We start from the raw sequence: 27,507 nt of genomic DNA, 5'->3' as shown, positions 1-27,507 counted from the left end.
CTTTATAACGTTGTGTGTTAGATGGATTTATGACTTAGATACAGTCTCCCCCAAGGGACTGAATGTTTTTACACTACTGTGATTTCTCTCTCTACTTTTGCTCATATGTGATTAGGCCTGTTACCTATTACTATATATATGGAGGTCTATATTCCAGGAGATCCTTTTATATCCAAGGATTCAAATGGAAACAAAAATATATATATGGCTGATTACTTGAAGTGGCATTTTTTTTTAGCTGTTTCTTTTAATTACTTATTGTTTTACTGTTGGTGTATTTGTATAGTATGTGATTGTGCCTGTGGCCACACCCACCCTGATAATAATATAATAAATGATTTTTAATGAGGGGCTATTATAATGACCTGATGTTTTGCTATTATATGGCCCTGATGTGTTTATATAACGAACTTAAATATTGCAGCTTGCTGGTCTGCATTCCATTTAGTGATTCCATGCATTATACCAGCGTGAGCCGCATCACCTGATGAGGGTAACGTCATGACGCTAGATGGCAATAGGGCGCCTGCTCTGATAGAGTGGACTGGCCTGGGGTGTCCTACATTTGATATTGGTCCTTGAATGTGTCTTGTGCCTGTTTTTAACGTGGAGGTATATTTACTAAAGTGCGGCTTTTTAGAAGTGGAGATGTTGCCAGTAGCAACCAATCAGATTCTACTTAACATTTATCTAGAACCCTCTAGAAGATAATAGCTAGAGTCTGATTGGTTACTATGGGCAACATCTCCACTTCTAAAAACCCGCAGTGGTTTCTATGGTGCTGTGTAACTTTGACAAAGGTCCATAATGGGACCGAAACATCGGGCTGCTTTTTTAAATACTGGTGGTATGAAATCGGTGAGTGCCCTGTATTTTTTAATATATATATATATATATATATATATATATATATATATATATATATTTGTGAAAATATAGGGTTAGCTTTGTGTATCAGTTTTATATATTTGGTGTATATATATATATATATTCTAATGATTGCATTGAAAGTAAGATTTAATAATTTTTGTGTCCTTCCAAAATGTATGTAATATGTAATTAGGCGTGCTATTATCCAGATCTTTTCTATTAATCACTGTAACATTGCATTACCGCGTTGGACATGTTGCATATGTGAGATGACATTGGCCACAGAAACAATTGTTTAGCAATTGGGACGGCTTGGACACCGCAGGGAAAATGGCTGTTTATGAAAACGAACAAAAGCTTACACTTTGCTGAATTGGAAACGCCAGGTTCTGTGCAGATGGGAAAGGTATATACACATAAGGTATATTTTATTGCCACACGGTACATTTGTATATTGGATCACCTTTAGTTTAGTTACCTTGTAAAATAGTGTATGGCACTCATTTACTTACAATTGTATGCAGTGTTCGGAGAAAGGCTAACAGCTCCCTTTACAATCAGTCTGACTTACATTAGAGGTTACAAAATCACAATTGCTTTAATTGTGAACCTTTAACATCCAATACCACAATTTTATTGTTTGGAACGATAAATTCATAACATCTTTGAGCGATATGGGTTTTTATTTCACCTTAAGTAAAAGACATCAGGCGACTGTTTCACCGATTCCCCAATTGGACCGTAACCGCCGAGCAGCAGTTCAGAAATGCCGATCGGCAGCCATCAATGATTGCCGATACGTCGGGAAATCTAAGAATTTATCTATGTTAAAAATCCCCTATTTGCTGATCAGGGATATCCAACATGTTGGATTTCACTGATGCCCCAACACCGGATCGGGGAATTTGCCCAATACATCGCTGATGGGTGGGGACCTTAACTGAAACAGTGATTAGAACAATAAAAAAAAGTAACTCTACACCAGTATAAGCCTGTGCGCTAAGCTGGATTGTAACAGCCAAGGAGATAGCGGCATTACACAATCACAATTTATCTTCTTCACTCAAATGTGCTTGATTCTGCGAAAATAAGACAAAACATTATTTAGGAACGTGATGAATGCTGAATGGTTAAACGTAAAAAAAAAACATAAGTCACATACTTGTGATACATGAGCAAGTCTCTACTGACTACATTACAATAAAAATAGAGAAGAACATGAGATATACTGTAAGGGGTCATTTCAATTACACGAGAAGGGACGCGAGTTATCCTTGCAATGACATTTCCACACCATTACCAGCACCGCAGCTCGCGCCCCTCTCGGCCTGGACTCGCACATTTTTTACACAGTCTCAACAAAATATACCCAAGTCCAGAGATATTGTAAGTGCGGCACTTACTTGCGGTAGCGAGTAATTCGTGGGTACTTGAAGTGACTCCTAAGATCACTGACCCCTTGAATTGACCCCTAAGAGCATTCAAAATTGTGCCTTAGCTTGTGTTTTCAGATTTTATTACATTATCTATTTTTATTTCACACCACTTCTGCAACAAGTACAAATCGGATTAGTTACGTGCTTAGTTGACGGCTACACTTTTATAGAATACATGTTATGTAGTAATTTATTTTACATATTTATTTTCCAAATTAGTCAGTTAAGAAAAATAAACAAAATAGGAAATTCTCCTTTCTGAAGGGAACAGAGCCCGACTATTAAACTGTACTATTTCCTTGACAAGTGCTGAAAAAAAGACTAACAAGGAAATGTTTTCATCCTAATTAAAGATTTTGAATAGCACATGATGTAAATACATATAGTCATTCCACCAGACAGTTCCTGATCCCTCAACTTTTATGGAATCCTCATATAGTAAGTATATAAACGTATTTAGATATATATATATATATATATATATATATACATATACATATACAGGTTGTCTCCCATATCCAAAATGCTTGGGACCAGGGGTATTTTGGATAACGGAATATTCCGTATTTTGGAATATTTGCATATCATAATGAAATATCTTGGGAATGGGACCCCAATATACACACAGAATGCATTTATGTGCTATATACACCTTATACACACAACCTGCAGGTCATTTTATACAATATTTTCAATAATTTTGTGGCTCAAACAAAGTTTGTGTACAGAAATGAAATTAATTTATGTTTCATATACACCTTATACACACAGCCTCAAGGTAATTTTAGACAATTTTTTTAATAATTTGTGCCTTAGACAAAGTTTGTGCACATTGAACCATCAAAAATCAAAGGTTTCATTATCTCAGTCATGCCAAAATTATTCCGTATATCGGAATATTTGGATATGGGAGACTCAACCTGTATGTGTGTGTGTATATATATATATATATATATATATATATATATATATATATATATATATTTTTTTTTATACCTCTTGGCCACACCTGAGGGTAAATTTACTAAAGTGAGAGTTTTTAGAAGTGGAGATGTTGCCCACAGCAACCAATCAGATTCTAGCGATTATCTTCTAGAAAATGCTAGATAAATGATAAGTACAATATGATTGGTTGCTATGGGCAACAACTCCACTTCTAAAAACCTGCACGTTAGTAAATATGCCCACTGGTGTAAGACTTTTCCATCTCAGGCAATGGGACCCTCACAAGCCACACGGACCTCATGTCTTCCAGCCTACTAACCCATACCCAGGGATGAGAGGGTTGCATGTCGATGGCCCTTGAGCCCTTTTACACATTCATCCAAAATGTGTTTTTCCAAAATTCCCATGTTATAAATGCCTAATTTAAATGTGAAAAGGCTCTTTTTACTAGACTGCAAGTACATGTTTTACATTGCATGGCAAAATGTGCATTAGTCATCACATGGCAGTGATTACTATCTTGACCCCTTTCAAAATGCATGATCTTTATAATCTGTTGGTGACCACCAAAAAGTCTCCTAACTCTAAGCACAAGGTTGCGTGGGAGGTATATTTTGGCAAACTCCCAGATGGGGGCTCATGGTCCACTAGTACAGAGAGCCAACAAGACTGCAGAAGACGTTTGGCACAACATCTCCTCGGTGTTGAAATGGTTGTGGTCAACTGGGCTCCTACCTGCATACCTGGTGGATCTGCCCTAAAATTGCTAGTTTTTGGGACTACATGGCTACTCTTATTCCTAATGTTACCCTAATGCCCACCTCTAAAGACCTGTGGTCCTTTTTTGGACCTGCCTGATGATGACCTGTCCAGGTCTTCTGACCAACTGGCCTCTCAGATCCTCTATGCAATCAAATACCCAATTCCTGGTCGTTGTGAAACATGGACCCCTCCTCTCTCTCATAATTGCACAATAAAATATTATATCACATGACTATGGTATAATTTCTGGGCAGCTGAACAATAAAACCCATACATTTACCCAAATATAAGTAAGGTATCACTGCAATATCTCACATCAACAAAACCCCACAAATAGCGACCTTATAGACCTACTTTGGTAGTTGCAGTTTGATTTGAGATACATTTAGTGATCAAACTTCAATGGCCTCTCCCCTCCCTAAAAGAAATAAAATAAAAAATACACAAGTTTATGCACTAGGTGAAAGGAAAAGGTTATTAGAAGACCTCAAATGTGGCCAAAGTCAGTCTCAATATTCCGGGTTTTTGAAAGCCTGTTTAAGGCACAGTAAAGGCAAATCATGACTCTGGTCCAATGAGGATCCCTCTTACCATGAATAATCAGCCTAATCCCGATAGGAGTTAGGCTTGGGGGGAGATTTATCAAAGCTTGGAGAGAGATAAAGTACTAACCAATCAGCTTATAACTGTCATTTTACAGACTCTGTTTGAAAAATGACAGAAGCTGATTGGTTGGTACTTTGCTCCTAACTGTCATTTTTCAAACACAGCCTGTGACATGGCAGTTAGGAGCTAATTGGCTGGAACTTTATCTCCATTTACTTTATCTCCATCCAAGGCTTAGTAAATAGACCCCTTTATCTCTCTCCACTTTATCACTCTCCAAGCTTTGATAAAGCTTCCCTTAGGTATCTTAGCTATAGATGAGCTTATTATGTTATACGCACAGCAGTAATCCAATCAACAGTCACTTGATTGGTCAACATGAAAAAAAAAAAAAAACTGAAAAGGCCTATAATAAGCAAAGTAGGGTTAGACATGTACCACCACTACTACTTAAGGAGTGATTTCTATAACTGTTTCCCCTTACTACTAATTTAAGTTGATCTGTTGTACCCCATAAATAATTATTTTGTCAAACACTTAAATAGATTGTAAGCTCTTTAGGGCTGGATTTACATGCCTGTATTTCAAATTAACACTGAAGGGGACAGTTATAACAGTATGGGCTGATGATGTCTGTTTCTGGATATTCCACAGTTATCAGCAAAATATACGGATATATGTGTGCTAAAAATATGACCACCAATATCTTACAGAATAGCTTACAGAAGTCCAGATTGGATGTCTATTGTAGTTAGCTACTCACTTTTATAGTCCCTCCTAACTATACTCTGCACTGCAACACCCTATAATAGACAGAGTAACTTTAGTACAGATCATTTTAATTTTCTCTATTTGGGAACAGCGATGGGATATGTTTATATGCCATCCTATGCTGGCAGGGAGTGCAGGGAACTCTAGTTCCACAACAAAACTGCCATGGAATGTCTAGTTCTAGACAACTTCCATACACACCACCATTGTCTTCAGTGATGGAATGAGAGCCAATATATATACTTACCTTCTGAAGAAGCTTTTGGTGTTAACAGTGAAACGCGTTAAGGACTTACTGGCTACAGTCTGTTTGCCTTGCTTTTATCAGTTTTGCATTGTGCATGCTATATCTAACTAAGGAGCACATGACCAGCCACAGTTCTCTCTACGCTTCCACAGATTGTGTTAAGTAAGGAGGATGAATGCATCTCTATGCCGGACCAGTACAGTGAGCAGAAAGCCACACTTACCACCGGCAACATCAGGGACACTCGCCGGACAGGCATCCCAGAATTAGCCCAGGAGTTTAAACACTCTTCTCAGCTGGAGTCCTTATTTGTTCACCTATTGCACTATTATATATTCATAGGGGTTTTTGATCTTGCATTAGACTGAATGGATTATTGTACTGTATGTAGCACCTGTGACTGAATGATTACATTCAGTGCTCAGATGCTGTTACTTGCACTTTATTTTACATATACTGACACAGACACTTCCTCTGTAGCCAAAGAATACTAAGATACATTGTTGCAGTTTACCTTATTTTGAGTTGGTTCCCGGGAGTTGCTTTTACGATATTCATTTATTAGTGCTTTACGGTTTGTTTGTTATATTGTGATTATATATTTCCCTGGCCATTATTGTGTCCCGCGCTTCATATTTGCAACACAGAGCATCACTAGCATTTCTTTCTTAACACTCCAGGGGTCGATGATAAAGTGCCAGGTGTACACAGCCCAGTGGCCAGGTATATATGTGTGTTACACAGAAAGATAGGGCCATGCAGGATAAGCAGCACTCTATGCAAAGCATGTTCCCTATAACTGCACTTCACTTCTGCTAACTAGCTCCCATTAAACCTTTTATACGGTTTTGGTATATTACGTCAACATTGATCATGATTACATGGTCGTTATGTTTACATTGACCATGTTGACACTGGTCAGAATGTCAACACTGTGTTTTTAATTTCAGTCTAATCTTAACGGGGACCTAACACTAACCCTAAAGGCTCATACGCACTTAACGATATGCTCCATGAGCGATATCACTAAGTGTTTCCCCTGCACTGCTGGGCTCAATGTCATTCCCGACACGGAGCACACACACTGAATGATATCATGAATGATATCGTTCAGTGACGGCAACCTCCCTCATCCTCGAACTTGCACAAGCAGACTATATCGTCAGGTGGCCCTGCAAGTACTTGCGATGAAAGACATCGTTATTGATCCGCGATATCTTGCATACACACTGGACCATATTGAACGCGATGAACGATATAGTTATCGTCCAATTTATTGTCTAGTATGTATGCGGCTTAAGACTAATGTAAATGTGTCACATTCTGACAAGGTCGACATTTCTTATGTCAACATTTTGCCTATATCAACATTTTCCAGAGGCTATATTTACTAAAGGTCGATTTTAATCAATTTAAAATCACTGGAAATCGATGAAAATTGATCAATATCGATGTTGAGTTTCTGGGGCTAAATCACACATTTACTAACAGACAATTTTTGATTTTTTTTTTTTTTAAGCATTAGTAAATGTGTGCTTTAGCCCAGAAACACATCGATGTTTAGTAAATATACCCCCAGGTGTCAACATTTATCATTACTGTGGACACTATGTTGATTTCAGGACTGCACCCCCTCTTCTAAGGCAATGCTCTAACTGAGCTATACAAGATCTATAAATAATGGGAGGTTAGGTTTTATACTATTCTCAGTATGTCACCAGCACCCCCGTCATGCATGGATGATGTGATCACAGTTTCCTGCATCGGTATATTGGTTATCACACTGGTGATACTGGAGAGCGGAGCGAGCCTGTGCCAGCTTCCAGCATAAATGCCCTCAGTGAGGACCAAGAACTGACCTACTTGCATATTTTGTTTGTACTGTACACTGGGGAACCTTGGAAGGTTTAGTACATTGTAGATTCACACCTTGTGCCTAGCAGCAACCCCGTGCAGGTATGTAATATATGTTACCAAATACAGGACAATACATGGGTACGTACCTCATTTACAGCAAGTGGTTCATAAAACTCGTCATAATTCACTGACGGATCCAGGATATCTGCGGAAAAACAGATCATCTGTATTAGAGGCATTGCAGAAGAAAAGGGGGCATATTGTTGGGTTCAGTATGATTTGTCCATATTTATAATGTTAACAATCATCATTTAGACTACAGCCTGTCGACAGGTACTCCACGTTGACAGAGGGACTGATTCAGCAGTGCATGCAAGTGCGCAGCTGTTTGCAGATTCACGATTATCGGGAATCTGCACATGAGCAGGACCCGTTAGAACAGGTGCTGTGAAATTGCACACAGGTCCCATTATGCCTTCTGCTTGATTGACATGCAGGGGCGTTTGTGGGGGAGGGTGGGCGGAGGGCCTGCGTTCCTGGAACCAGAGGCGTGTCTCCCCCGTTTTCTGCGAATGGATGAAGACTTCCTGGCCTCTTAGGCTGACAGGACCCAGCCAGGCTGTGGTAAGCTTCCATACTTAAAAAGCATCTTAAATGAACTAGAATACTAATAGGACCATATATATTTGTATAATAGTCCATTTAAGGTGTTTTTTAATTATCATTAATGATCTTGTACTAAAATGTTATCTTTTTATTTTATTTTACTAATTATTGTTTTTTCTATACATTTACCAACTAGTGCCAATCTGGGGTCCCTTAAAATGCCTATGGTTGCCATAACAACATTGTGGGCCAGGCCTAAAAACTCCATCTGTGCCAACAAAATAGCAGACGTTTTGCCCTATAATACGGACATTGTGGACTCCATATCCCAGCATTCCTGGCACTGTCACTTCTGGTTTTGGGAAATGCACATGTAACTTCCGGTCCCGACAAATGCATTACAAAAGATAAAGATCAACACCTTTCAAGATCTATGGGCCGGTGGCTGCCTTTTGAAGCTTTGGACTCAATTCCTCGATCCCTTAATAGCGCCACTCCCGGCTTTGGCTTTTGGCCATATTAATCCCTTTTTAAAGATATGGACTACATTTCCCAAGATGCACTTACAGGAAGTCTTGTCTGACAATAGCGAGGATCGTGGTTATCCACTTGAGAATTTTAATTATATCTTGTTAAATTGGTTTATATAAATAACTAAGATATTAGCAATTCAAGTATAATGTATTTTTAGTTCCTTGGATGCCTTTTAAAGCTGTTTTGCATATAATGATTTTATTAACGATGACAACTTCCTGCATCAAGCTGATAGGCTCACCCTCACATAAATATGGAGCTCCTCACATCGGCAGTATGTCTTGAAAAAGGTCCTGGAGACCGAAACGCGTCGATATCTACTAAGGATGTGAGTAGCTCAATACCTGGACTTTTTACTTGGATTATCAATTTTATCCTGCATGTTTTTTATTCTGAATGTTTTTCAAATTTGTTTCACGTCTTCTACTCTGCATGGTTTGAACCTTGGCCATTTTTTATATATTTGTTGTTTTATATATATATATATATATATATATATATATATATATTCCAAGTGTGGACCGGCACTCAAAAAATAATAGAAGTATAAGCCAAGGTGCCTTCTGTATATATCCAATATCCATGCAAAAAATCAGCGGCACTCCTGGACTGTTATCATAGGCAAAAAGAAATTTAATCTATGTGGCATGTATTAAATTTCTTTTTGCCTATGACAACAGTCCAGGAGTGCCGCTGATTTTTTGCATGGAGATATATATATATATAGATATATATATATAAAATAATTTTTTTTGTTTGTTTCTTATGATCGCTGCACTCATTATGTGCTGTGGTGCTGTCATTTTTTTAGGGTCATTTTACTTCATACTTGTGGGGTTTTTTTTTAAATCATTAAAACAAAAACACTGGACCTGAAATATACCTGTCTGCCTACGTACATAATGGAGCAACATTACTGAAGACCAACATTGAAAGATTGAACTCCACCTAAAAGATACCTCTGTGGGAGTGCCATCATCCTTTATTGTGTGAGTTGGGGTATGCACCCATATTTACCATACAAAGATACCTTTATTTGAATAATTATCTACGATTCAGTGTGAGTTGGGGTACGCAATCTAGCGTCTCGTTCTAAAGAAACTTTTATTAGATTAACAACAAAACCCTGATGCAAGGTCTCAGGCACGCCTGAATGCTGGTTTCATCCACTGGATAGAGCAAAAAGATACCTTTTATATATTTTCATCCAGTATTCAGAGATGTGAGTTGGGTACAAGCTAATCTCTCAAAGAAGATTTTCTGTAAACATTGTTGGAGTATAACAATAGCTTTCAGTATACCTATTCCCCACCATTTATGTGAGTGGGGTACGCAATGCCATATTACTAAAGAGTAGAAAAATTAGCTGCATGTTACAATTTTTGGTATCTTCAAAATTACTACAAATTGGTTTCTTCATTCTTTTTGATGTTTCCTCCTATGTCACGACTAAGTGGATGTTGACTCAGGACTCTGGGCCTAATTCAGAGCCGCTCGTAAGCGGCCGCTCGTTCGCTCCAAGCGATGTTTGCCCAACTGCGCATGCGTACGGATCGTTATACGCATGCGCGAACCAGTCAGTGCGGCCGAAATTCATGTGCTCGCAAAATAGCGAATGCCTGATAATTTGAGTGACAGAAAGAGGCGTATGTGGGTGGTAACAGGGGAAGGTGCTTGAAAACGGGGAGTGGAGATCCGATCGCAGGCGTGCTTAAAGGTCAAAACGGGCGTTTTATGGGTGTGCATAATTAAAACAGCAGCGTCATTGAGCACGTCACTGGGTTATTTTATAGCCAGAACTGCTCGCAAAATTGTGGTAGCAAAAACCAACCACAAGAATAGCGAGCAGTTCATACCCAGGTCGATGTACTCGATTAATCTAATAAATAGCGGACATGACGTAGGATGCGAGCGGCCAGGGGGCGTAGTTTCCCAAAAAACTACCGCAAGTTTTTCGACCTAGAGACGTGAACAGACCGAAAAGAGTGAACGGTTCATTGGAATAGCCACCCCTTTTTTTGCACGAACGACCGCAAATAGCGACCGGCTCTGAATCAGGCCCTCTATTCAGAATGGGACACATCAGTCAACTCTAATTCCATTACAAGACGACACCTTCCGTATTTAAATAACAAGGGATGTATCACTATTATTTTATGTAACTTGACTAGTGCCGCAGGTTTTGTCTTTTCCTATTCTTTTTATGTGATATTGTTTTGAATTGTGGTGAGATTCCATCTTGGAATATTGACAGAACCATTGGCAGCTTTTCCTATTTGCGCCCTAAAAGTCATGTCTCTGGCTCCTGAATTTATGAATTATATGGCCTGGCGCAGAGGGCTCTCCTGCTGCGTGCATTAACGCAATGGTTAATTTGTGCAGGCCCAGAAAATAATGTTTAAATGGTCAGACACACCTGCGTTTTGCTAGCCACCTCCTTGTTCCCTCCCCCAAACGCTGACTACCTGTCACTCACTTTGCAAGTGACACCTCTGTGCAAGCGCAAATCAATCACTGCGCAAGGGCAATGTCTAACAGACGCTCAATCTGCGTAAACACCAGCTATGTGGGCGGATTTGAATCAGAACCTATGACAGGAACCATGTGTGACATCACTGTGCAAAAATAGTTTTAAAATAAGCGCAATCTCTCATATCAGAGTTCAAAATAGGGCACCTGATATTTTTTAGTACATCAACATTTGTTAAGCAGGATAAAATAAAAAAAGGTCATGAGATTTTCTAAAAATGTAATTGTTTTATTTTTAAAATGACAACTACTAATAATGTAACACAGAAAATAAATTGCTAAATATTTCAGTACCTTATTTGCAGTATTTAAAGCATCATTCTATACTCCTATAATTTCATATAATTGCTTAAATAAGTATAAAACCCATTGACCATTACATATAACATTCAACCACTAAGCTCCTCATGTAAAAAAAAAAGCGCAACCATAATAAAATTTACCTCATAACTTAATATATCACAATCCTCTATATGCCACATACCCCTCACGCACATTCCCCACATACACCTTACCCATGAGCTGCTCACGGGTGCTTAGAGATGGTGGTCGGGTACTAATTACCCGTGTCCAGGAAGAGCCCAATAGGGGCCTGGACCAGCTGTTGAGGTAAACAAACACGAATGTAGGGATATATTTACTAAACTGCTGGTTTATAGAAGTGGAGATGTTGAACATAGCAACCACTCAAATTCTACTTATCATTTATCTAGCACCTTCTATAACAGTGGTTCTCAAACTCGGTCCTCAGAACCCCACACAGGTTACGTTTTCCAGGTCACCCAGCAGGAGCACAGGTGTATTCATTACTCACTGACACATTTTAAAAGATCCACAGGTGGAGTAATTATTTCACTTGTGATTCTGTGAGGAGACATGGAAAACATGCACTGTTTGGGGTCCTGAGGGCTGAGTTTGAGAGCCTGTGTTCTAGAAGATAATAGCTAGAATCTGATTGGTTGCTATAGGCAACATCTTCACTTCTAAAAACCTGCACTTTAGTAAATATACCCCATAGTATTAGGTCATTGCTTTTTTGGAGGAGTTAGGGCTACGCCTCCCGGATTCTGTTATGCCCCCTCAGTATTACCCGAGCCCACCACATGTCTCATCGGCCCCAGCCACACACACCCCAACCGCATGCCACAAATCCCAAAACACAGCAACATGGCGCTTACCACTGCAGTCGGGTTTTGCTCGTGATCTAGTTTCTGGCACCTCGGTTCCGTTGTTGTAGACGCACCAGCAGTAACCAGCCCCTCTCCAGCACTGCATGGGGGTGTAGTCCCCATTCTCATCACACTGAGGGACATAGGCACCAAGCATGACTTTAACACTGGCCTTTATCTGGCAGGGGGTCATCAATGGGGCACCTTAGACACAAACCCATACAAGTGAACATTATGCAGACATATATTATTACACACACCCATGCAGCAATGAGAACCCCCCCCCACACACACACACTCACACATACAGGCAGTAAATTATTTAATATTGACACAGCATGGAATTATCTCCCACAGATAATCCAAGTGAACATGCTACTCACGGCCGATCACAGGCAGACTCTTGGTCATACACAGTAGCATGTATTGGCCCACTTGGATAAGGGCTGGACCACTTGGATAAGGAGTTCCAATCAATAGATCTACAGTACAAAAGTCGACAGTGTATAGGTAGACTCCAACTAATAGACAGGCAATAGGTCGACAGATACAAAAGGTCAACATGGTCAAAAGGTCAACACGCATAGGGTCAACCTCGTTAAGGATCGACAGATACAAAAGGTCGACATTTAAATGGTCAACGCAAAAAAGTTGTCACTTTTTTTTTTTTTTTTTTTAGGATTAGGCTGTAGAAGGTACGGTTAGGGTTAGGCACTTACCCCGACGGTTAGGGTTAGGCACTAGGAGGGACTGTTAGGGTTAGGGACTCACTGGAAGGTTAGGCACTAGGAGGAACAGCTAGGATTAGGCACTTACCCTGATGGTTAGGGTTAAGCACTAGGAGGGACGGTTAGGGTTAGGCACTAGGAGGGACTGTTAGGGTTAGGCACTCACTGGAAGGTTAGGCACTAGGAGGAACAGCTAGGATTAGGCACTTACCCTGATGGTTAGGGTTAAGCACTAGGAGGGACGGTTAGGGTTAGGCACTAGGAGGGACTGTTAGGGTTAGGGACTCACTGGAAGGTTAAGCACTAGGAGGAACAGCTAGGATTAGGCACTTACCCTGATGGTTAGGGTTAAGCACTAGGAGGGACGGTTAGGGTTAGGCACTAGGAGGCACTGTTAGGGTTAGGCACTCACTGGAAGGTTAGGCACTAGGAGGAACAGCTGACGGTTAGTGCCTATCCTAGGGTTAGGGCACTTACCCTGACGGTTAGGGTTAGGCACCAGGAGGGACACTTAGGGTTAGGGTAAAGATTAGGGTTATAAAAAAAACAAACACATATCGACCATTTTTGTGTCGACCATTCCAATGCCAACCTTTTCACCATGTCAACCTTTTGTATCTGTCGACCTATTGCCTGTCTACCAGTTGGTGTGTACCTAGACATTGACGAACCTTTTATTGTAGATCTTTTAAGCCGCACACTTGGGAAAGGGCTAGTGTCCTGACTTTAAATGTTGCAGCATTAGTCCTTTATAACTTGGTGTGTCTGCTTGTGTTGGTATTAAATGCTTTTAGTAATCATCATGTTCTGCTGTTCACTTGCATAGTTTGGAGGTAAGTGCATACATTTATTTCACTCATACAAGATTTTGACTTTAATACATTTAGCCTGAATTTTAGGCTTCATACAATTAAAAAAAATATATATACTTATATAATGAATTACATAATTAATGATGAGAATGTAATGTATTTTGTTTTAAAATATCTATATTGCAGAATACAGTTATGTCATTCTTCATCTAACTTATTTAAGTACAGGAATATATTGTCTGTAGTTATTAATAACTATATATATATATATATATATATATATATATATATATATATATATATATATTTATGATCAGGAGTGCCGCCACCTTTAGGCTATGAATTGTACTGCACCCATTTAAAAAAAAAACGTTTGTGCTTCCCCGGGTGTTGCAACACGTCTCCAACAGGCTGTACCACAATAAATAAGATGTAGGGAATATATTCACCACTTGGTGTTTCATCATTAATATTGGACAATGAGTCTGTTGAGTGACTGGTACTGTGAAAAATCAAATTTTCTCTTCTCGCAAGTATAGCTGGTAGACGGCGTCTTTCCGGTGACGTCAATAAGCCATTGTCTCCTGGGGAAGAAATCGCGAAGACTTTGAAATACACTGGCTATAAGAAGCAGGTATCCCATGTATTAGCTTATCGGCAGGGCTGCTATCATCCTGTCATCAAATGGACAGTTTGCCTGGGAGCTCCAGAGTAGAGGAAACCTGGTTTATGTGCATTACCAATGTAATCATGAAACAATTCTGCAAATGGTAAATATATTCAGTCATACATCATATTCTACGGAATGAAAGGAAATAAATACATTTAAAATGTATACAATGGAAGCAGCCATTTTGAGGATGCGACCTATCAATTCACTGGGGTGACATCACTGGGGCACTTTGTGACAAATATATATTCATGAAACTCTGGTGCCCCTGACTAGAGATGGCCTGCAAATCTCCCACAAAATGGCTGCTTCGACCGTGTGAACAGGGAGACAGATGTCCTTACCTTTTTCCTTAGATGTTAGCACAGCTCTGTTTACTCAGAAAACCACCTAGAAGTTGCTCCCTGCATGCTGACCTACTTGTGCAAATATTCATCCCCTATCTCACTGGTTAATAAATGAACTGAACTGCTAGCAGAGATACATGCGACAGCAACCTATTTAGTACCTCTTTTACCATTTGTGTTATGATACATAATCCCCTCTTATAGCAGTTATACTACTTCCCAACGTTGCACCAAGCCAGCGAGAAGCCTGAATGTATGGATGTGGTACCTGTGGTAATAACATTGCTTGCTGGGGCTGTCTCTGGTGTTTTGGTGTTCTGCACTAAATAAAACAGATACCACTGTTGCATCCAAGAGTCAAATACCTGTAAGAGAAAAGAGGAGAAGTAAGAGAGTCATTTCTTATGCATTCTGCCATTTTTGTGTAGTCTTTTGGGGACAGTTTCTCTACTCAGCTGATTTTTCTTTTTTTTTTTCTTTTACGTGTACCTACGTGTCTAGTTTTGATGGGGGTGGGGTGTAATCATTTTGAGACCGACCTGTTGGTTTTGTTTTGATTGACCCTTCTCTCACCCATAAATGGCACCTTCTCATGTGAACCTTGTTGTGACACCCGCTCCTACGCCCAGCACCGCAGAGTTACACGTCGACACCCTCCGCAGTGCTCCATCTGCATGAATCCATACTGAGAAGATGATGACACAAGGGGCTTCCTGTCACATTGTGTCAGCTAATGAGGCCTATTCACAGATCTGTGCCAGGGGCTGCAGGTGTAACATTAACAATACGCTACTAACTCCTAGATTGTAAGCTCCTAGGAGCAGGGTCCTCCTCCCCACTGTCTCACAGCCTTCTCTAGCACTTCTATGACAGCCTTCACCTTCAGAGCTGTACTGTGTAAGGAGAATTGTGTTGCTAATTGTTACTTATGCTCTGTTTATATTTTGGTTACTGTAATGTAATGTTCTGTGTACCCTGTACTGTATGTACGGCGCTGCGGACCACTTGTGGCGCCCTATAAATAAAATTTAATAATAATAAATTTGTTACTTACTTCAAATACACAAATTCACATTAGCTATAGGCACGTTGCTCCTCTGTCAAAATATGTAAAGACCAGGGGGCTTATGTAATACGGTGCGACTTGCAAGTCTTCTCGTAGTTTTAAAACGCCAATAATTTTAAAGGAAAAACCAGCTTGGTTGACGGAATGTCAACGCCAGAATGATGACATGGTATGAATGTCGACACTCAGCATGTCATCGTAGTAACAAAGTCATTTTTGACATTTAGACATTCACAATACGGACACTGACTTAATGTTGTACACAATGTTGACATGTTGCATGTCGACAATGAGGATGTCGACAGTACCATTGGAAAGTCGGTTTGCAGATCTGGGGTAAAGCTTGCAGGTGACAGAGGGAGGAGAGTAAGATCACACACTGACATCAGGGTACTGAGGAAGACGTATAGGTATGGCCACACCGTGTTTGGTTTGATCTTAGTAATGCATCAAACAGGGGTGTAACTAGACCTAAGGGAGCCCCATAGCAAAATGTTCACGGCCCCTCCCCCCTGCACTCCCCCTCCCCGACATACCTCTGGTGGTCGCGTCCTCCAACAGTGTGCTGCACAGGGCAGGCACACCTCCTCTCCTGGTCGGCTTCATCTCTCCTCACTGACTGATGCTGGGAGGGCGCGACCACAGCAGCGGCTGGCCTGGCACCGTAAGTGCAGGAGGAAGGCCGGGCTCCGGGTCAGTCCAGGCACCATAGCAGCCGCACCCCCTGCACCTATGGTAGTTTGTACGCCAGTGGCATCAAACCAACCACTCAGTTTCAGTTTTTGGCAAGCTTCAGGCCTATATTTGGCCAATCACCACCTATTGATTTCCCAGTGAGTTTAGATTTATTTTATTTTTTTTGCCTACATGAGCTAAAGCCACGAGTAAAAAGCATTTGGTATCCACAGAAATGTGAAGCCTCCCTACGTGATATATGATGTAACGTTGTTTTGCGAATAATTATGTACAAACACTGACCATCCATTCTTCCTCGCTCAAAGTCTTCCTCAGATTTCTCAGGTTGTCCAAGATAGTGCCATTGAAGGAGGAATACTTCCTCAAAGGGTTCCCCCTCTGTAAGCAATAAGGACACATAAAAGTTATACTGTATGAGAGAGCGGAGCAGCACGCCAGTCACAGAGAGGTCACACTTATGTACAAAGCATAGATCAGCATGTGCCCATTATCCCACTGACTCTGGGATCTATATACTAAGCCTTGGGGAGAGATAAAGTACCAACCAATCAGCTCCTAACTGTCACTTTACAGGCTTTGTTTGAAAATTGATAGTTAGGTGCTGTTTGGTTGGTACTTTTTCCCCATCCACTTTTTCTCTTTCCAAGGCTTAGAACATCTACCCCTCTGTAACAGTTTCCTATGTGAGAAATAGACATTCCCAAAGCAGTGAAGATCCCTGAAAGCACTTTGGTGGGAATGTATCAAGCCTTCTAAAGAGTGGAGAAGAGAGCCAGTGGTGCTGTTACCCATAGCAACCAATCAGCTTTCACCTATCATTTTATAGAATGTACTTGGTAAATGCTAGCTAGCAACTGATTGGTTGGTATGATCAATTTCTTCGCTTGATACATCTCCCCCTATATGACTTCTCCACTACTCCACTCTTTAGAAGGTTTGATACAACTCCCCCAAAGTAGGAAATTTATACAAGAGTTTCCTAAAACGCACGCAGTCAGAATTGGGGTTATTGTGTTGGAGATAGACATTTGACAGTTTTCAAGGGACAAGGGATGAACATTTAAATGAATGATTTCTACCTGCTCAGTACATATAATATTGTTATAATTAGACATGTGCAGTTTGGTTTTCCTGAAATATGAACACACCCGAACTTGGGGGTTCTGAGTCGAATAGAGTCCTAACCATACTTGCCGACAATCAGCTCCAGCCTTCCGGGAGGGAGCTGATTGTCGGCTAATAGCTGGGGGCGGGGGCGGCCATTGGGGGCGGAGCCGGGGGCGTCCATTTGGTGTCATACTGGGGGCGGGGCCGCACGATTGCGTCATCATGACTCCGCCCCCTCTTCACAATGCCGTTGTTTTCGGCATTGTGAAGCAGGGGGCGGGGCCATGATGGCGCAATTCTGTGCGAATCGCGTCACCGGGCCCCCCGCTGCGGGTGTTTCTGTTTTTTTCAGTGGGGAGGTCGGGAGGGTCGGAAACTTCCGGGAGGCTTGCCTGCCTTTCCGGGGGGCCGGGAGCGGCACCCGAAAATCGGGAGGCACCCGGCCAAATCGGGAGGGTAGGCAAGCCTGGTCCTAGGGATAAATATACTAACTTGACAGTTTGTAGAATTGGAGATGTTCCCCATAGCAACCAATCAGATTCTACTTCACATTTAACTAACGCCTTCTAGAAGATAATAGCTAGAATCTGATTGGTTGCTCTGGGCAACATCTTCAATTTTATAAAAATCACTTTAGTAAATTTACCCCCTAGTTTGGAATCACTTTGGGTTTCCGAGTCTAATCGAATCCTGGGGTACTTACCAGCCCCAGTCGGGATCCTGGCGGTTCGGGTTTCCAGCGTCTGTATTTTATTTATTTATTTTTATACATCCGGCGGCATTACATACCGAGTCCCCTGGAGCCTATACCCAGCGCACAACATACAACATACAACACACAACCACTCACCAGGAGCATGTATTTTGCTGCGTCTTCTATCTTGTTACTGGTCCTTGCAATGTCCTCCAGGTTCTACAGATGCAAAAGGTTAAAAGTTTGCTTATTATAGTTTGTATGCTTGTGAGCAGGTCCCTCTTACCTCTTAGTGTAGGGTAGATGTACTAAGCCTTGGATAAAGCTGAGAGTGATAAAGAACCAGCCAATCAGCTCCTAACTGTCATGTTACAGGCTGTTAGGAGCTGATTGGTTGGTACTTTATCTCTATCCATGGCTTAGTACATCTACCTCTATGTTTGTTGATACCCAGTCTCGTTTTTATTTAATGTGTTTGTTCCTAATTGTAAAGCTCTACAGATTTTGCTGGTGCTATATAAATAAATGTTAGTAACTAATAAATTAATCACAAGATCAAAACTGAAACTTGCACCCGGGGTAAAAACTGTACCACGCGTACACTTGCATCGCTCGTGGACACCAGACTATGTAGAAAATAGAGGTTTCCCTCTGAAAACACGTTATTTATATAAATAAAGGAAGCTTTGCCACCGAAGTTCTCGCTAATAGGCCTGTTAATGAGAACTTGCAGTCACGCTCACCTGTGTGGAGTGTTTGCCATCTTCAGAGAGCAAGGGCATGCTAATAGCCGCCATTCGCATCTTGGGTTTGTTTTTGCCAGGCGCTGTAGGTGGACAAAAGACAGACACGGTGTAATGAGAACAAGTTTGTGGCATAAACAACAGTTCTTGTAATGCAATTTGGCTCGCAATGAATTTTAGTCTTATTGGGGGAGTAGACAACCCTTCCACATCCTGTCCTCTTCTTCGGTTACGTGAGTGGGGCTGTGATGGCGCGTTTCGCTGCGAAACGCATCATTGTGGGACCATCTTCAGCTGAAAAGGCAATTTACAACACCATGCCCCCCACAGTTGCACCTGGGGCCCCACCCAGCATCTCCCAGAGGGGAGTCCCACAAAGTCGGCAACTATGGACAACAGGATGACTTGTAGAAATCTCAATAGCTAAAACATGTTCCTTGATATGTGCCCATACTCCTCTCCCTCATCCCTTTATACACAAATTGGGCCTCATTCAGAGCCACTCGCGTTGCCGATGTTGATGAAGCTGAATGATGTTCTGCTACTGCGCTGTTGTGATTGAGATGCACAGTATGTTGCGGGCGTGTCGTTGACGTGTTTGCTTATGCAGAAACTGATTTGTTCACTTTTGAGGCCAAACGGGTGACCGCCAATAGATGCAGCTGGCCCACCACTGAATCAGGACCATTGTTTATTCATTTTGTCTGTACCTACCATTGTGCAAGTCCCAGGCTGGGAAAGTGATCTGACACACGACTGACTTCAGGTGATATGGGTATGGTATAATATTTCACACAATCATATTTTGGCTGGCATGTAAGCTAACAGCGCAGACCAGTAAAACCTAATGATATAAGCATGACACCTAGTGGCCTATTTGAGAATTACTCCTGCAATGCTACTTCGCAGCATTGCCACATGCTAAATAATTACAACTTGTATAAAGGCATTGCACAAACAGCTTAATCCAATATATTTGATAAGTGCAGTGCATTACTAGTTTTGTGACATATGCAGTTTAAAAATACAGAAATAAAACCTAAAAATATCAAAATGAATCAGTAATTCAAATGGGAAAGTACTAGGTAATGCTTGCAATTGTAGTGCCACAAAAGTTGCCGAGCAACATGCTGTCATCCTTACCCCAATAATACATTATGGTTGTTTATGAGCCAGAAAAATATGGACAGGCAATGCGTGAGTTCTGTACTAAAGCTTTCCTACGTTATACGCAGCTGCACATTCGCATTCTACTAATTAGGAGGACCTTTGTGCCATACTTGTGCCCCCTGGGAGATGTTGGAATGGGTGACTCAGGTGAGAGGCACAGGGAGCAAATGTGCAGCGGGAGATAGGGCCTCGATGATGCAATTCATCCCTGATGGGGTCCCAGATCCACCCTCTTCTCTGGGGAAGCGGATGGGTATCTGGGAGGTTATACATAGTCAGGAGTCAATGAGAGCCTCCCGAAATTTTGGAGTCTTAGGATATCTCACTAGAGGAGACAAGTTTGCCTTGTATACTTATCTTAATTAATGATCGGGATTTTCACCCTTGCTGGGCTGCTGCTGTCGGGATTAGAACCATGCGGACGGCAGTATTACATACTGATTCCCATTAAACATACCAGCCATATCATCACTACTGGACTAACCCCTCAATTTAATACATGTTCAGTTATACTGATCCAGGAAGCCTCATTTATCTCCTACACAAGGTGTGACAATGAGGCCACAGTCTTTATCACGTGCACATAAAAATGTACTTTCTTATAAAAAGTCCACCTAAATAGTGCAAAGGTGTCCCACGGAACCTGATGACCCACGTCCTATCTCCGGCGCCCCTGAGGTCTGAGGTTGTGCAAACAGTAAGTTATTTGGGGTTTAAAAGGGTTTGTGGCCATTGGCTATACTGGGAACGCCCCCATTCTACCCAAATGCCCCATGGTGGTGCTGCCTGGTACTAATAGTTGCTACTGACGTGAGCCAGGAAGATTCTTTATCAATGCGTCCAGCTTCAGCCCTTTGGTAGTCTCATCCAGCGCAGTGATCGTGGCATGCTGCTGAGTGACAAAGTAGACGGTCACAGCTTGCCCCACGATGAGGATTCCAACGAAGACAGACAGCGCAGTCACCAAGTTTCCTCTGTTACAGGTTCTCATGCTGGGAATGAGACGGCAAGAAGGATAAATCATTGATATCAGACAAGTGCCACCAAGGAGTGTATGGAACACTTGTACATAAGTTATACATGCACGTTTATCCTTACTGACATTAAAAGTAAATAATTATGTGAATAAATCTAAACGGGAGATGTATCAAGCTCTGGGGGTATAGTTCATTTTAGTCAAATTGAACCGATTTCGAATCAATCTAAATCGACGTTGTGTTCCAGGGGCTAAATCACATTTACTCACAGACAATTTTTATCGATTTCTAAGTCTTAGTAAATGTGCAATTTACCTCCTGAAACACAACATCGATTTTTATCAATTAAAATTAAAATCGACCTTTAGTAAATTTACCCCTTGGAGAGAGATGAAACGGAGAAGTTACCCAAAGCAGCCAATCAGCTTCCAGCTATCATTTATCTAACACCGTCTATGAGATGACAAGTGGAAGCTGGTTGGTTGCTTTGGGGAACGTCTCTGTTTTATCTCTCTCAAAGGTTTGATACATCTCCCCCTAAGGGTGAAATGTACCAAACCTTCTAAAGAATGGAGAAGTTTCCCATAGCAACCAACCAGCTTCTAACAGCTTCAATAGAGATTTTAGAAAGGAATATTACCTCAGAATACAAAACACAACATGCATTAATAGACTGTAACTCAAAGCCCATATCTCAGATTTGACAGATACTTGCCTACTTTGCCCCCTCTCTGGGAGTGTGCAGCCAGGAAGGCAGAGAAGGAGCGTAGTGGTCCAGAAAGTGGGCGGTTCAGGGGGGCGTGACAGCACGATCGCATCATCTTGGCCCCGCCCCCCGCTATACAGTGCCACGAAAACAGGCATTGCATAGTGTGGGTGGGCTACGATGATGCGATTCACCGTATATTGCGTCATCGGACCCCCCAGATCGCCCACTTGTGCTCTATAGGTGGTTGGCCGTGGGGGGGTTGCAAGCGAATGGTGGGAGGGACGCGGGGGGGGGGGGTTGCGAGCAGGTGGAGGGTGGGCCGGGGGGGAGTGCTGGAGATGGATGGAGGTGCAGAAGGCTTGCCTACTTTTCCAGGTGGTCGGGAGCGCCACACGATTTTCGGGAGCCTCTCGACCATTCCGGGAGTGTAGGCAGGTATGATTTAATAACAGGTAATGAAGAATGTAAAGCCTCCTCATTCAGATAGTGACTTGAAGGATCATGTAATGGTCTATAAAATATGAAATGTTCCAAAAAGACACAGCTGCCAACCTTATCAACAAGATACGGTACCGTCAGATTCACTTTGCTTTTGACCTGAACTACCCATACACCTGCCGGTGGATCACCCGGTCCTGCGATCGGATCGGAAACGCTGATCTGCCGGTTGGAAATGCCGACCAGCGTCCATCAATGTTCCGCGATCCGTCGCAGGATTGGTGAAATCCACCATGTTAAATTTCACCGATGTGCCAATCACAGTCATATTTTGATCGTGATCAAATCTGGGAAATCCAACATGTTGGATTTCACTGATCCTGCAATGCCGGGTTGCAGGATCGCAACATCGCGGTAATCCGTCGTAGATGCATGGGGGCCTTAAGTAGTCTCAAAAATGTCTAATTTTACAGTTTCTACTAATGCAGAATCTAGAACTGATACATAAATGTGATTTAAAAAAATAATGATTTCCAATACCCTTTACATTTGTTCATTGTCAATGTTTTAAACACATTTTAATATTTTTTCTGTACTTTCTATGTTCTAGTTTGTAGCGTAATCTGTATATTTAATGCTATACTATTGAAAGTAATGAAAACTCTATGCAATAAGACAGCTCAGGAGTAAGTGCTACCCGGCAACTGCTGATGTCACGGCACTATCAGCCTATCAGAAGACTGCTTTTGTTAGTATTTCACAATTTTGCTAAGGATGCTGTTTGCAGTTGGTAATATTTATATTATATTAGTGGGACACCATTGAGAGAATGTTACTTTTACATATATAAATAACTATATAAATAACTGTTAATAAATAAATAATATAAAGTATATATATATTATTTATTTATTTCCCAAACTACTGAAGTCTTTGAAATACAAAGCTGAAACAGTTTTTCCAACATCTCTCTCCCTAGCAACTGATGACAAAACACAGCCTTGGACGTGTCATTGGTTAGTTACGTATTTCCACACGCCCACTTTTATTTGCATGCTGTGTTTAATAAACATCATTGGTGTCTCAGTTAAGGGAAAAAAAACAGAAGAGAACGTTTTCAATAAATTCCTTATTAGGTAGAATTAACGATCTTGATGTTTTTACTGGCAAGAAAAAAAAATTCTAAAACCAATGTAAAAAAAAAAGAATGGATAATTTATTTGTGTCATGTCTGTGTTTAGCTCCATATACACGGCGTGATCAGACAACGATCAGATATCGTTGTCTGATCGTCCTGCATGTGCTGGATGTTCAAACATCCAGCACATGCACCAACCCCCAAGCGACTATAACGACCCGTGATCGTTGATCGCAGGTCCCTATAGTAACCAGGCTAACCTGGTCGATATCGAACAGGTCGGCCTGCATGCACGGGCGATGGTCGATATCGATATCGACCATCCGTGCCCGCGAATTGACCATCGTTTGGGGGTTGGAAGGGCCCAAAAACAGGAACGATAATGATATGATCGATATCGTTATCGTTCATAACGTCCTGTTATATCCGACCGTGTGTATGCACCATTTAAAAGATGACAAATTACATTTAATTTTAGATCCTGGAATCTTAATAAGCCACGTACACTTTTTACAATTAAGGTGGAAAAATATTTAGTTAAATGAAAAGCTCTTATTTATGTTTCTTCTGCATCAGGCAAAAAAATATACATGCAAATTTGATATTTATCAATAATAACCATTCTATTTTATTTATTTTTTATTTTATTTATTTTTTCAGCGGAGACCATTCATGAAATATATTATTTTAATGAATTTTTTAAATATATATATTTTAATATAGATATATTATATATTTTAACACAAATGTACATATGGTATTGGTGTATTCTTGGAACTACTTGGACAACAGGTAACTTATTTATACTGTAACACATTGAAAGCATCAAATGAGCTGTACAAAGTTCTTGCATCATATCATACCCATATATTGTGGTCCCCTTAAGCACTACAAATATATACTCCATTTTGTTAAATTGAGGTAACTTTGTTCTGCTGAAGTAATTCCCCTCTAATTAATCAAGATGCAGCCTAGCACGGTATCATGTTCCATGCAGCTGGCGTCGCTACTCTGGAAGCTTATGAAATCGCACACCTTGAAACGAGATGTTTGTTCCTGAAACTATATCTTTGTTTGGTAACACTCAGCCCTGAGACACTCAGACAAAATGGCTGAAATGTAAGAACTATTCTGCTGCCATGTCATGATTATATAATATTTGTTACATCTCATCTAGGCATATCATCAAGATTTGCAACCTCGGGATAGATTTACTAAAGCTTCTACAAATCATATTATAGCTGTCATTCTATTGCATCCTAGAAAATGATAGACAGAATCTCATTGGTTGTTATGAGCAACACCTCTACTTTTCATTTTTAGAAGCTTTAGTACATGTCCCCCCCTTGTGTTAACTATCCTGTTCCTTTCCTATATAGTTTTCTGGACTCTTGTAGTCCTAAATATTAATATATGTACAGTGGTTACGTAGAGAGTCAGAGACTGGAGAACAGCAATATACAAGCATCTTGGAATAATTATACTTCACAGTCATCTACTCTCCCGGAACATGCAGGAAACTACTGTATTTTGGGGAGAGTAGATGAGCCTCCCGGATAATCCCACATGCCCAGAGAAGACGCCTACAATCTTATCCACTTCTGCAGGAAAGTGGGTGGGGCAAAGCCGTGATGACGATTTGGGGTATATTGTGGCCCCGCCTCCTGCTTCAAAACACTGCGTATTGCTGCATATTGTAGTAGGGGGAAGGCCATGATGAAACGATTCATGGCGTCATGCTCCCTCCCGCCCAAAGGACCTCCATAAAGTTGACAATCATTTCATAATTGTCAGTGCATTTTAGGAGGTAGTCTACGAAAGGTATGTATATAAGGGCTAATTTGCTTGTATCAGTTATTATCTAGGATCCTATATGAATTTGGGTTTCTGTAAGCCCATGAAACAAATCTCTACAACCTACAGGGTAAATAAAATAGCTGTGGTGCTCAGGAATAGGGTATATAGATGATAGTATACATGACAGTATTATATATATATAGATAGATAGATAGATAGATAGATAGATAGATAGATAGATAGATAGATAGATAGATAGATAGATAGATAGATAGATAGATAGATAGAATATTAGAGCTGGCACTCCGCAAGAAACAAACAATAATGGCCCCGGTGCCCTCAGAAGTATACTGAATATACCTGATAAATAAGTAACCAATGCAGAGGGCAATCACGGGTCTTGAAATAAAGGATTAACGCCAAGCAAGGGAACGTTCGTTCAACATTTCAGTCTTTGCAGACTTTTATCAAGATAAGTGCCACTGCATTGGTTACATATATATATATATATATATATATATATACACATGACAGGGGGAAAACGTACCTGTGTCACCATTAATCCCTTTTATGCACACAATAGATCAAATATGAATTAATTTATGCCCCAAAGCACCTCAGTTTACCTAAAATGTTTACTTACCTAACCTGAACATTTTATTACATTTTGCCAGCATGCCCCCCGATAAGCCCTGACCCCGATAAGCCCTGACCCCGATAAGCCCTGAATTAGGCATGTGTCACTACCATTGCATTATGCACCCTTTTGGTTCATATCCCCCCAGCTGTAAAATTTCTAATTGGCATCAGGGACCCAACTAATACCAATGGCAAATATTCCTCAGATGCACAAGTCCCAAACAAGACAGTTTTTGCAGCCTGAGAACAAATTGCGCAGAAGACATGGCAGCCTCAAAGCCACTCTAAGGGGATAGTAGATATGTCTGCAAATTAATAACGAACAGGCTCTAACTTATATATTTTTACATCATCTACGTATTATAACCAAAATGGGTTCAATTAGGAAACTTCCACCAAGATCCACTTACTTCTCTTTACAGCATACCCCAACCCTCGTCCCCTTCCCCATTTTCTTAAGTTTTTATCCCCTTTTACGATTTTTTTCATTGCTTATGTACACTTCAGATTTTCATATATCTTGAAGAATGACTAATAACTATGGAATATGCATCCAAACAGTGATAGCTAATCAGTGAGACTGGAATATACATAATATTAATATAATACCTGCTTAGTAACTACACAGTTGAGTCACATATTAACAGAACATATGAGAGAATGAGCTATTCTCCATTCTATTTAATTCCATAATGTAATATTATGTTTTATCCTATTATTATATCCCGAGAAATAATTTTGTACTTTTTTTTTTATATATATACATTATATTTTGGTCACTATTTTACCCTGACCTGTTGCAATGAGGCACTCTGGCGGAACAGCTAATGCATAGGTAATAATAGTTTACAAAAGTGTTTAAACGTTTATACCTGGCACTTCCACTCTCAACCTCGACAGCACTCTCCCCGGTCATCCCATTCGGAACCAAGTTTTGGGTTTCCTCAGCCATCTTCTGATCTGGGGCTTAGGACACCTGAGTTGTCCGCTCCTCACTGAAGCTGTTATTGAGTCACTGAACTGGGACTAAATGAGGCAGCTCTGCAAAAACCAGTCCTTACAGAGGGCACATAGGAAGCGAAAGTAATGCAATGTATCACTCACAGCTCAGATGGATTGGAAATACCCTGTGCGGTAGAAAGCTTGGCTTGGATGAAGTAAGAACCTGATTTTCCTATTGGCTATTACACTGCATCACTTGTTGTCAAGTAGACGTGCTTTGTAGGTGAGCCCTTTTCCCAAAGCTTTACTGTGTATCATTGTAATACACAGTATACTAAGGAGTACACTGCATTGGAGCTCTGCAAAACTGAGCAGACTGATATTTCCACATATGCAACATACCAGGATTTTCATAGAGGCAACTCTCACCCTGCCTTTGCCTCTCACCAGCATAACCACCTTCTATTTAAATGCATACTGTAAAACTGTGATATATACGGCA

General features: G+C 40.8%; 1 protein-coding gene across 2 annotated transcripts; it reads right to left on the bottom strand.

Moving 5' to 3' along the window:
- Window positions 1-1,281: 1,281 nt before the first annotated feature.
- CD74 (CD74 molecule) lies at window positions 1,282-27,168 on the bottom strand. Of its 2 annotated transcripts, XM_088478353.1 has the most exons (11): window positions 26,936-27,168; window positions 21,176-21,357; window positions 19,196-19,278; window positions 18,609-18,671; window positions 16,934-17,029; window positions 15,158-15,254; window positions 14,322-14,456; window positions 12,342-12,536; window positions 7,641-7,699; window positions 4,368-4,431; window positions 1,282-1,949 (listed from the first exon to the last, which is right to left on the bottom strand). In XM_088478353.1, the coding sequence occupies exons 1-10, from the start codon at window positions 27,013-27,015 to the stop codon at window positions 4,399-4,401; spliced, it is 1,023 nt and encodes a 340-aa protein (XP_088334479.1). In that variant the 5' UTR covers window positions 27,016-27,168; the 3' UTR covers window positions 1,282-1,949; window positions 4,368-4,398. The 2 variants fall into 2 exon arrangements, with proteins under 2 accessions (XP_088334479.1, XP_088334480.1); XM_088478354.1 differs by lacking the exon at window positions 14,322-14,456.
- Window positions 27,169-27,507: the final 339 nt, after the last annotated feature.

This window comes from Taudactylus pleione, unplaced genomic scaffold, assembly GCF_031769625.1.
Source record: "Taudactylus pleione unplaced genomic scaffold, aTauple2 ptg000212l, whole genome shotgun sequence".
Lineage (NCBI taxonomy): Eukaryota > Metazoa > Chordata > Amphibia > Anura > Myobatrachidae > Taudactylus > Taudactylus pleione.
This window is presented reverse-complemented; position numbering and strand designations above follow the sequence as displayed.